General features: G+C 22.1%; 1 protein-coding gene across 1 annotated transcript, besides 4 other annotated features; it reads right to left on the bottom strand.

Annotated features, from left to right (window-relative positions):
- Positions 1 to 103: 103 nt before the first annotated feature.
- Positions 104 to 597: a repeat region.
- A 384-nt stretch (positions 598 to 981) lies between these two features.
- Positions 982 to 1,396: a repeat region.
- Positions 1,397 to 1,769: 373 nt separating this feature from the next.
- Positions 1,770 to 2,173: a repeat region.
- A 1,079-nt stretch (positions 2,174 to 3,252) lies between these two features.
- PGAL8A_00324700 (surface-associated interspersed protein (SURFIN)) lies at positions 3,253 to 8,162 on the bottom strand (the record flags this gene model as incomplete). The annotated part of the gene is made up of 2 exons (XM_028672273.1): positions 3,253 to 5,985; positions 6,090 to 8,162. 2 exons carry the CDS (start codon positions 8,160 to 8,162, stop codon positions 3,253 to 3,255), a joined length of 4,806 nt encoding a protein of 1,601 aa, XP_028528842.1.
- A 2,190-nt stretch (positions 8,163 to 10,352) lies between these two features.
- Positions 10,353 to 12,138: a repeat region.
- Between the last annotated feature and the right edge of the window lie 77 nt (positions 12,139 to 12,215).

The raw sequence follows: 12,215 nt of genomic DNA, 5'->3' as shown, positions 1-12,215 counted from the left end.
AAATTAATAAAATCCATTATACATGGTTTTTATTACATTGTATGTTTAATACTTGGTTTATTATTTTTATATTTCTTATTGAATGACTTTGTGAATAATTTGTTGACTGTTCGATAACTTTGCTAGAGTACTAAACAAATAAATTAGTAAATTACATGTAGAGTTGCTTCAACGGATTTAATGAATTTAAATATAATTTTAATGTTGTAAACCAGTAAAGCGCGTTATATATGGTCTATTTCATTGAGTATTTATTAGGTTTTAAGAGGTACTCATTAATTTAAAAAGAATTGCATTATTCTTATTAAAGACATAAATTCTTATTAATTATTTATTTGTACTTACATATATTTTTAATTAAAATGTTACAAATAATGTTTAACACTTAATTACATTGTATTAAAATTAACAAACGTACACAATTAATAAAATACAAATTGAAATTATATAAATAGTAAACACATGAAAATTTTATTATACTTCTTTTCTTAAAATATCTCTTTAAAATTCATAATATAAATTACATGCAGAAGAAACTCTTTTGTTAAAAAGAAAAAAAATACTTATATATTTTTTTTTGTTTTTCTTTTTATCTTTTCAGCCTTTTTTTTTTTAATCTAACGCTTGTATGGTTATTTATTTTCCGTATAACTATCACGTTTTATCCTCAAAAGGTTCATAATCCTTTTTATTAATCATTCTGCTATAATATTGAACAGATTAATAAAGTGCATGTTGGTTAATTAAAGGCTTTATTAAACTTTTTGTAAAATAAAAGGACTAATTAAATGAAGAACACGAAGTTGGTCATGCACATACAAAAAAAAAAAAAAATCATGATCACTTTTTTTTTGTTTGTACTTTTTTTTAAAAAAAAGTACAAAGATCGCCAGGAAAAATTTTGATAAAAAAAAATCAATTGGAAAAAGATTTGTTACCAATAAGAATACGATAAAAAAAAAAAAAAAAAAAAAGATTTTTTTAATTTTGTAAGAGAAAATTTTATACATATAACAATAAAATTTTCATGTATTGTAGTATTTATATATTTTATTCTATGTTTTGTTAATTATTAATGTTTATTAATTTGAGAGGAATATATTTGAATTTCTAAAAACTATTCGTGCTATTATAAATAAGATATATATAACGAAAATAAATAACTAATGATTTAAATTTTTAATAAAAATATAAGATTTTTATTAAGGCAAATAAATGTCTCTTAATAACAGCAAATGCTCAATGAAATAGGCTATTCATATGTAAAAAATTTACCTGTTTATAGCATTAAAATCATACATAAACTCATTAAATTAGTATAATTCTACATACTCTTTATTAATTTTTTTGTTCAATATTCTAACAAAGTCATTGAATAGTAGATCAATAAATGAATATTTTAGTAAAAATTTCATAAAAAAATATTATATATGCATTTTCATTTTTAAAAAAGAAATAATTTTATTTTTATAATTTATTTTTAGGAGATGTGTAAACGTAACAATTTTTAATAGTTTTGTGTGGAAACTACTAATAAGTATGTTAAAAACTGTGAATTTAATAATAGATGTGTGGTTAACAATGGGAATTATTAATTTTTATTGAGAATTAAAATATCTAACTGTTTGGAAAACATGAAGTTAGACATGCAAGCACTGGATAAATAAAAAAAAAAATTTTATGGTTGAGAAAAAATATTGTTCGAAAGAAATGAAAAATAATTTATTTTTGAGAGAGTTTCTTTGCAATTAATTTTTATTTTTAGTTTCTTTTTTATGAATAAATTTTACATACATAATAATAAAATATACATGTTTGTAGTATCTATATAATTTAATTGCATCTAATTAATTATTTATGTTAGCTAACATGGAATCAGCAGACTTGAGTTGCTTAAAATTATTCACAACATTATGAGTTAAAATATATTTTGTTAAGATCTATATTGCATAAGTATTTGGATTCTTAAATAAGGATATTTCTTAAAGTAAACAAATGTTTATTGAAAATAAAGAATGCTTAGCAAAGTAGATTACATAAATACAGTTATATTATAGCATTTAAAATTATTCACAAATTCATTATATTAGTAGAGATAATTTTACATGCTCTTTATTAATATATTTATCTAGTGCCCTAGCAAAACCACCGAATAGGTAGTTAACGATCCAATGCATTAAATTTATTATAAATTGATATTTATATAATAAGTATAAAATAACTTACATAAACTACTTTTACAATAAAATGACAAATACGGATCACTTTGCATACTCAATTAATTTGACTATCTAAAGCACTATAAATTACTTTAAATAGCTAATTAATAAATCACAACATCATTGAATGGAGTATTAAAAAATCATCACGTTAAAAAAAAAGTAACATATTATATTTATTTTTTTTTTGTGTGTATTTAAAATCATAAAAAATAATATTTAATTTTTTTTGAGTTTCATAATCCTAAAAACTACAGAAATTTTATTAAAAAAAAATGATGATAGTTTTATTTTTTAATAGAAAAAAAAGTTTCTTTTAATAAAAAAAAATAATTTTTTTTTTTCGTAATGCGATGTATATTATTTTTTTTTTCATTAAAACTTAAAAAATATAATTTTAAATATTACATTTATATGGAACAAATAAACTTAAATAATAAATAAAAGAGCTAAAATTTAATATTAATGTAAATAAAAGAATTATGTAATAATTTATTTTATTCTTAATAAAATAAGCATGGCTAATTTCTACATGTTTTTTATTAATTCATTTTTTCAATACTAGGAAAGTTATTGAACAAGAAATTAACAAATCAATATTATAATGAAATCAATGAATAGTCAATAAATCAGTAACTAAACATCTAAAAATATTTAAATTTATTTATTAATAAATATTCAAGAAGATGAATAATAAAATTTATTGATCATTTCTAGAATTTTTTATATTGATTCATGCATTTCTTCAGTTTCATAATTTTTATTTTTTTTTTTTGCTTTATATACATATTTTTATTATTGTTTTGTGTCCACTTTCTATGAATATCTCCCAAATATTTTTTCCACATAATATTCTTTCTTTCAAACACTAATTTTTTTTACTATATTTTCGTTCTTTTTTACTAACATTTCTTCAATTATTTCCTTCATATATTCTTTTTCATTATTTTTCATTTCTAATGCTAACTATGCAAATCATTTTTTTTTTTTCCATTTTTCCATTTCCTCTTTTTTTTTTCTCTAATATATAATTTCAACTTTCTTCTTCCTCTATTTTTTCTAATATATTTGCTTCTTCATCAAAATTTTCTTGTATTCTTACCTCATTCATAATTGTTTTAAAAAATTCATCCTTTTCTCTTTCCCATTCCACTTTTTTACATTCATCTAATACCATCATATGTATTTCTATCAACACATTTTGTATTAACTTTTTCTTTTTTCTAGATTTCTTCATTTCATTGTTTCCGTCTTGTTCTAACTCCTCCATGTTTTCACGAATTTCCTTCACTTTTCTCGTATTTATTTTAGTTATTCTTTCCTTACATTCTTCTTTTTCATATTCAGCTAGTAAATCATTAAACCATTTGTCCTCGCTATGTTCTATAAACCACATTCTTTGTTTTTTTAGCCATTGTTTCCATATTCTTTTTTGTTTCTCTAGCATAGGATTTTTTCCTGCTTCTATTTCTATGGTTTCTGATTCTTTTGTTAATTCCTCATATTCTTCTTGTTCTTTTTCCCATTTTTCTTTCAAATTAATAAACCATTCTTCTCTTTTCCATTTCTCTAACATACTTTTATTTCTTTCTACCCATTTTTTCCAAAGGAGTTTTTGTTTCTCTAACATTATTGTACTAATGTTTTCTTCTTCTTCTCCCATTANTTTTTGTTCATTTTCCCATTCTTTTTTTAAATTAATAAACCATTCTTCTCTTTTCCATTTCTCTAACATACTTTTATTTCTTTCTACCCATTTTTTCCAAAGGAGTTTTTGTTTCTCTAACATTATTGTACTAATGTTTTCTTCTTCTTCTCCAATTAATATTAAATCATTTTCTATTTTTTTTGTATATTTTCCTTTATCTTCATTTTTAAATTCTTCTAAACAGGCTTCTAAAAATTTTCCTCTATTCAACATCCACTCCTCTTTTTTACATTCTTCTAATACAATCATGTGTATTTCTACTATAGTCTTCCACATTAATTTTTTTTTCATCATTATGGAATTAATCCTTTCATCTGTATCTTCTAGATGAGTCTTTTCATATTTTTTCACTTCTTTTACTTTTCTATTAATCTCTCTTATTGATTCACCTTTTTCTCTATTTTTTTCATTTTCCTTTTTCATTTCTATATTCTTTTTAGTAATTTCACTTCTATATTCATTCTCTTTACTTTCAACTTCATCAACCAATTTTGTAAACCATTCTTCTTTGTTATCATTTTCTATCCACTTTTTACGAATATCATCCCAATGTTTTTTCAATACAATTTTCTGCCTTTCTAAAGCAATATTTGTTATTCTTTCCTGATTTTTTTTTTCCAGCATTTTTTTATTTAATTCTTCTAAATATTTCTGTTCATTATCACTCCATTCTAGCATTAGCTCTACAAACCATCTTTCTCTTTTCCATTTTTCTATATCCTCTTTTTTTTTTTCTAATAAACAATTCCATCTTCTTTCTTCTTCTATTTTTTTTACTATATTTACTTCTTCATCTAAATTTCTTTGTATTCCTAATCCTTCTGTGTTTGTTTTAAATAATTCATCTTTTTCTCTTTCCAATTCTTCCTTTTTACATTCCTCTAATACCATCATATATATATCTATTAACATTTTTTGTATCAAACTTTTCTTCATTTCATATTTAACTATTTCATTATTTATTTCATTCTCTTGTTTTTTTACACTTATTTTTTCAATTTTTTCTTCCATTATATTTTTATAAATTCCAACCATTTCATATTCTTCCAATAACTTCCTAAACCAATCCTGCTTTTTATATTCATTTGAATATTCTCTTTGTTTTTCTAACCACTTTCTCCATGCTTTTTTCTTTTTTTCTAACATTATATTACTTTTTTCTTCCACTGTTAAATTTTCAATCTCATATTCTTCTAAATATGCTAAATGTTTTTCTTCTTCTTTCTTCCATTCTTTTTTCAAATTAATGAACCATTCTTCTTTTTTCCATTTATCTAGAATACTTCTATTTTTTTCTGTCACAATTATACTATTTTCTTCTTCTCTTTCCTTTATTAAATTATTGCCCGCTTCTTTTAGATAAGTAGTTTTTTCGTCTTTCTCAAACACTTCTATGCAAATTCTTAAAAATTCATTTTTAATCCATTCCCATTCTTCTTTTTTATGCTCTAGTAATGTTATAATATATGTATTTTTCCTTGTATTCAAGTTGCACACTTCACTATTGATTGACACATTATTTCCTGAATTTTTCAATTCATTTTCATACAGAAATTTTTCAGTTTTTACATTTATTTCATTTATTTCTTCATCATTTAATGTATTATTTCTGGAATATCCTACAACATGAACGGCATTTTTTTCTAATCCATTTTTAATTAATTTTTTTTTTTTAATTTTATTTGTAGATTTATTCATATCCAATTCATCTTCTTCAATTTCATTTTTAGGATCACCTTCATTTAATTTATCTTCTTTTATTGGAAGTTCATTTTTTAACATTGACAATTCCACAACTTCACCAATATGTTTATTTTCACTTTTCTTGAATTTTTTAGTCTGTCTATATTTCAAATTTTGTTCACTTTCAAAACTAATCTCACATAGTGGTAAATGATTTTCTTGGTGCAACAACGAATATTTTCCACTATTTATTGGTTCATTCTTTAAATCACTTGAAGACATTAATATTGGTTCCTTTGAAATTTTCTTAATCTTTTTTTTTACTTTTTTTTTTTTTGATCTACGATTGCGTAACCAAGATCCAATAGGAGTGCACTATAATTCAAATTAAAAATTAAAAAATTATAAAAATTTTCTTAAAAAATTTAGTATTTTAAACTTATATATTTTTTCATTTTTAATTATTATTTATATCTTACTCTGTAGACAAGAATTAATAGGAGAATAATTCCTAAAAGGATTATACCTATTGGAGCGATTGTTATTAACACATTTCCTGTAGTTTTAACTGTAGGTGTAACTTCAGTATTATTTTCCAATGGGGGTTGCAAGGTAGATTTATTTAAAAAAGCGGTACCTGAAGGAATGGAAATTACATTATTTCCTATTGTATTATTTTGAGTTATATTTAGAGGTATAATTTGGCTATCTTGTTTGAAAAAGGCTGGTGTATTTTGTAGATTTTGTGTTATGGGATTATTTGTTTCCAATGATGCTATACTACTATGTGTTATAGGAAAATCAGTTATTGTGCTAGGAGATGGATTTGCAACTGGAAATAATAAGGATTTAGATGGGGTAGTAGAATGTACCATTGTATCATTTGAAGATATAGATTTATTTGCGAAAAATTCAGTTTTAGTTTCAGGAGTAGGTAGAGTCGTAGGAGGTGTAGAACTATATGGAAAAGATGTAGTGCCATTAGAAGAAGGTACAGCTTCCAAGGGAGATAAGGATGTAGGAAATGTACTACTAATTTTGGAAGCATTAGGACTAGTTGGAGAATGAATAGTGTTATCTGTTAATTGAGATATAGAGTCATTCGTAGATGATGAAGGAATAATTGTAGGAGAACTGGTATAGCTATCTGCATTAGATAATGATTTATTTACAGAAAGTGATATAGTACCATTTTCATTAGGTTCAGTGATATTCTTATCATGTGAAAGTCCATGCTCAGTTGCGATAATAGTTTTACTCTCCGTGGAAGTCTGAATACTAACTGAAGGTGTAGTTTTCTTTGCTGAAAAATGTGTATTATTACTTGCGGAAGACTCAATACTACTTAAGGGAGAATCTGAAGGTGAAGTTTTACTTGTATATGAGTTATATTGAGGTGTAGTAACTTTGGATAAAAGATTAGGTTGTGCTGTAACTTCTGGAGAAGTTGTGGTTATGGTTTCTTGTGTAGTTTGGTTTTCTGCTTTTAATGGTTGTATAGTATCAATTACTTGTGTATTTGTAGACATACTATTATTTTTTACCCCAGTAAATGTATAATCATTATTATGTAATGGGCTTGGTGTTAAATTATGTGATTTACTGGGAATTCCACTTGAAGACTGCGAGTTATCTGATAATGAAATTGTATCACCTGGAGTTGGATTAGATCCATTAATATTGTTATCTGAAAGAACCCATTCTAAATCATATGATTTAGTTAATTTTTCTTTCTCTTTAATTTTATAAATTAATGCTGTCATATCACATCGATTTTGTGTCTCTTCTAATGTAAATTGTTGCAAACTTTGACTAAAAGTATTCCATACATTAATAGAATCCCTTCTATAAATCTCCTCGGAATGAATTTCATTGTTCATCATATTAACAAATAGCTTCCCTCTCTTATATATATACATACTCCACTTTGCACAATTAAGTTCAGATTTATCTTCATTATATGCATCGAAATAGTAATTAGATATATCATAAGTAAGATTGTAAAACATAGACCGTCTTTGATCAATAATTTGAGATTTATTAATATAATATATATCATCATTGAGTTGATTGTATGTTAATGTTGTGCTTATTGGTAGATCTTTATTTTCATAAGGGCTAGTGCAGTTATTATTTTTATTCAAAAGAGGACAATAATGAAACTTTCCAATATTACATGTTGAATTTGCTTCTGTAGGTACACGTGTTTCAAAAGAATTTTGTTTTTCATTCCAATCTTCAACGAGGCATGAGATATTATAATTTTCTTTTTTACTTAATAGCAAATTAACATAATCCATGCCTCTCCAATCTATGTATGTAGATACCTTTTGACATTTTTCTGTGAAATTAGTAATTTTATCATCTTGAAGATAAAATTCAAATTCATTATAAGTATCATTCATAAATGTTTGAATTTCTGTCTTGAAAGGAATTGTATCATTAGATAAATTAGCATTGTTTTCTGTTGCATTTATTTGATTTGATATGCAGGGAATTTCTTCTGATTGTGATAATAATCTTGCATTTTTTGAGGTAGAATTTTTTCTCATGATTATTATATCACAACTAGGTTTTCTTAAAATATTCTGTAATAACATTAAAAAATGATTTATTAAAAAAAATAAATTTTTATATCAATAACGTATAAAAGTAAAAATTTGAGGAAGAGAAAAAGGTAATATATATAATATACATTTATTTTACATTTAAATTTTATCATACATTAAAAAGGTATTCAATAATCCAATTAAAGAAAAATAATATAATTTGACTAAAAAATTTAATACTACTATTTTTGTTATTTTGCAGTACCAATGAATATTTAAATAACATGAGGAAATTGTTATAATTTCTATGTAGAAATGACAACACTTGTACTTATGTAATAACTATATCATAAAGTTGTTTATATGTGAAAATGTCATTTTATGTAATATAAAATAACAATTCGGAGCAGAAGAATTTTTTTATTTTCTATTTATGTAAAATATTAAATTATTGTAATTTCCATATAATAATGATGTAATTAATTTTTAAAAAGAATGAAAAATTGTGATAAATAAAATAAAAACTTAATTTATAAGATTAACATTAAGAAAAAAAAAAAAGAAAACAATAGTTAAAGTAAAGCATTATATTATACTATGAAATTTATATGAAAAAAAGAAATCATGTTAAGGATTTTTTATGAATTTTCTTAAATTTTTTATATAATTATATGAATATAAATATAAGTTAGAAATAATGATACAATTATTTAACTTTGATATTTTGAATAAAAAATTTAATTATTATATTATATTTTTATACAAAATTTTTTTGAAAATGAATTTTGAACAGATGAAGAAATAAAATTTTATAAGTAGTATATGGAATTTATATATAAATAAAATAATGTACATAATAATTTATAATTATTTTTTTAAAGGATCTAATTGATACTTTCATAAAATATATAAATAAGCAAAAAAAAAAATAAATAAAATATATATATGTAAATTCTAAAATCAGCAACTACAATATACTATTTTANAAAAGCTACATTATTTGTTGTTAAATTATTAAATTTTAAACACTGATCAAACTACTCTAATTTTCATTATTTTAATATTTATGTTTTTAGCGATAAACAAGTGCACTATAATTTAGTTTTATTTGTATAGAAATACATGTATTAAAAAAAAAAAAAAATTAGTTTATGTTAGTGGGTAATGCACTTTATTTTTTTCGTTAAAATTATATTAAATTTTTTATTTTTTTATTAATTTTTATTTGGTAATATACATATATATATATATATCTAACATTATTTAAGGAAATATTTTTTATTATTTTAGGATTTTTTATTATAAACAAAAAGAAACACAAATTATTATTTGGTTATTTTTTTTACAATTATTTCTTATAATCTTTTTAGAAGATTAAAATAACAATAGTTTACGAACAAAAATTTTTTAGAAAAAAAATATTTATATCGAAAAAATAAATAAGTGAAAATATGAGTCGAATTTAAGGGACTGATTGATATTTCTTTATAAAAAAAAAAAAAAAAATAAAAAAAAAATAAATAAAAATAAAATTAATTATTTTATTCAATTTTTTTTTTTTTATATATTTGTGCTCTTACAAGATAAATTACAATAGATAATTTACATAAAAAATCCGTGAGAAAAGTAAATTTATTTTATTTTTATAAGTATTTTATTTTATTTTATTTTTATGAAGGTTGTTTATTTTTTTTAAGGGAATATTAAAGATGAAACATATTTTTTTATGAATATTTATAATTGTAATTATATTTATAAATTTTAATTATTAAAAATTTAACAATTATTTAAAATTTTTTATAATTTTTATTATTTTTATTTATTTATATTATTAAGTTAATATTACGATTAATAATTACATAAGTATATTAAAAATAAAGAGAAAGTAAAAGATAAGTTGACTGTATGAAAATTATGGCATGGTTTAAATTTTATAAAAATTTTATTGTTGAATTTTATAATATTTATTTTGAATATGCATGTTGTGAGGAAAAGGCTGAAGGTTATGTAAAAAGGATATAAATTTATTATGATTATAGTTATTGGTTGTTTGTTGATTTAAATTTTTTGTAATTTTATTTGTTGTGTATGGATTAATTAAATTCTGGTTATCGGTATATATTTAGTGCTTATTTTTAAAATTATTTATTTTAAAGTAAACAATTTTATTTTTATTTATTATACATTTGTGCATGTTTTATTAACTGGGTGTTGGTGACTTTATTAGAATACTGAACAAACGAATTAATAAAGAGCATGTAGAGTTGCCTCTAAGGTTTTGATGTATTTTTATATATTTTATATGCTTTGAATGAGTGATCCTTATTTACGTAATCTACTTCATTCAGCATTCTTTAATTTCAATAGGCATTTATTTACTTTAATAAAAATCTTTATTTTTATTAACAATTTAAATCCTTATTTAACATTAATTATTAATTAATTGTAAATTACTATTTTATTTATTATGAGTTACATTCAGCAATTAATATATATTGCTGTTAAATTAACAAACATAAACAATTATATACAAATATCAAAAATTATAAAAATATTAATTACATGAAAATTTTATTTTTATATGTATAAAATTTTCTCTTACAAAATTCATTAAAATAATAATTAATTACCAAAAAAAAAAATCTTTTTTGTTCTTTTTTTTTTTTTTTATATTTATTAATTGGTAACAAATATTTTTCTAATTGATTTTTTTAATCAATTTTTTTCCTGACGATCTTTGCATGTTTTTATCAAATTTTATTCCTGGCAGTCTTTGTACTTTTTTTTTAAAAAAAAGTACAAACAAAAAAAATAATCATCAATTTTTTTTTTATGTGAATGTGCATGACCAACTTCGTATTCTTCATTTAACTAGTCCTTTTATTTTCCAAAAAGGTTAATAAAGCCTTTTATTAATCATAATTAACTACCATGGGAACGTAATGGTTATTACTTAAAGTTTGTTATTTTTGTATTATTGTTTTATTACATCAATTCCTTTTTGTACTCCTTTTTCAATATATTTGTCCTGATTATCGTTGATATCACACGTTATGATACTACTCCATTTATGAATATCTAGGTAATATTTAGACTTTATATCATGCATCAGATTTAAATTCCTTTTATTTTTATTCGTAACTTGTATTAAATTGTGCAGTTGCCTTTAATATATTTCCCTGGTTTTGTTACTAAACAATTTTATATTTGACATTGGAATTTGTACTTCTTTACCTCTATAATATATAAGTAATGCTTTCATAATTCTGCTTTCAATTTTAGCTACTCTATGAGGAAATCACTAATATGGTTTATATTGTATATTCCTACTATATTTCTTAATTTTATTCCTTTGGTATTCGGATAATTCGTATGAGATAATATCTTAAACCTTAATATTTTTATTCTCAATTATAGGTTTTCTTTTGATTTCATTAACATCTTCATGTATGTTTTTCCATTTATCGTTTAAGTATATAACCCTCATTTCAGAGGTTGCTTCTCGTACTAATTTTGCAGACTCTGGACAGATACAATCTATTCCAAACATAGCAAAATAGAGTGTTTCTCCTATAGCTCCATGAGGTGTATTATTACATATTAGTACTGCATTTTGTACTATTTCTACAAAAAGGTAGATCTTTTTCTTCATATAAAGTTTTAATGATATAATCTAAGCTTTTATGAGAGCTTTCATTTATATCGTTTCCTTGTGGATAATATGCGTTGGTATGATACCATTTACCCTGTAATTCTTTTGTAATATAGTCATGAAATTCTTGACTAGTATAAATTGAACCGCTATCTGTTAAAATGCTTATAGGGCATCCAAATATGGGTATCCATGTTTTCTTTATAATGTTAATTGCGTCCATAGAATTAGGTGTTTTATTAGTTATATTAGTCACCATAAAACGTGAATGATGATCTATTGCTACTTGTATAAAGTATTCTGTACCTTTCCATGTTTTAGGTCCTAAACTGTGCATGGATAAGTTCGGATTTTCCATGCAGTTCTTAATTATTATTTCATAAATATTAATACCTATTCTTAAT

The sequence above is a fragment of the Plasmodium gallinaceum genome, assembly GCF_900005855.1.
Source record: "Plasmodium gallinaceum strain 8A genome assembly, contig: PGAL8A_v1_93, whole genome shotgun sequence".
Classification (NCBI taxonomy): Eukaryota; Apicomplexa; class Aconoidasida; order Haemosporida; family Plasmodiidae; genus Plasmodium; species Plasmodium gallinaceum.
The sequence above is the reverse complement of the archived record's forward strand: the minus strand, read 5'-3'. Positions and strand labels throughout refer to the sequence as shown.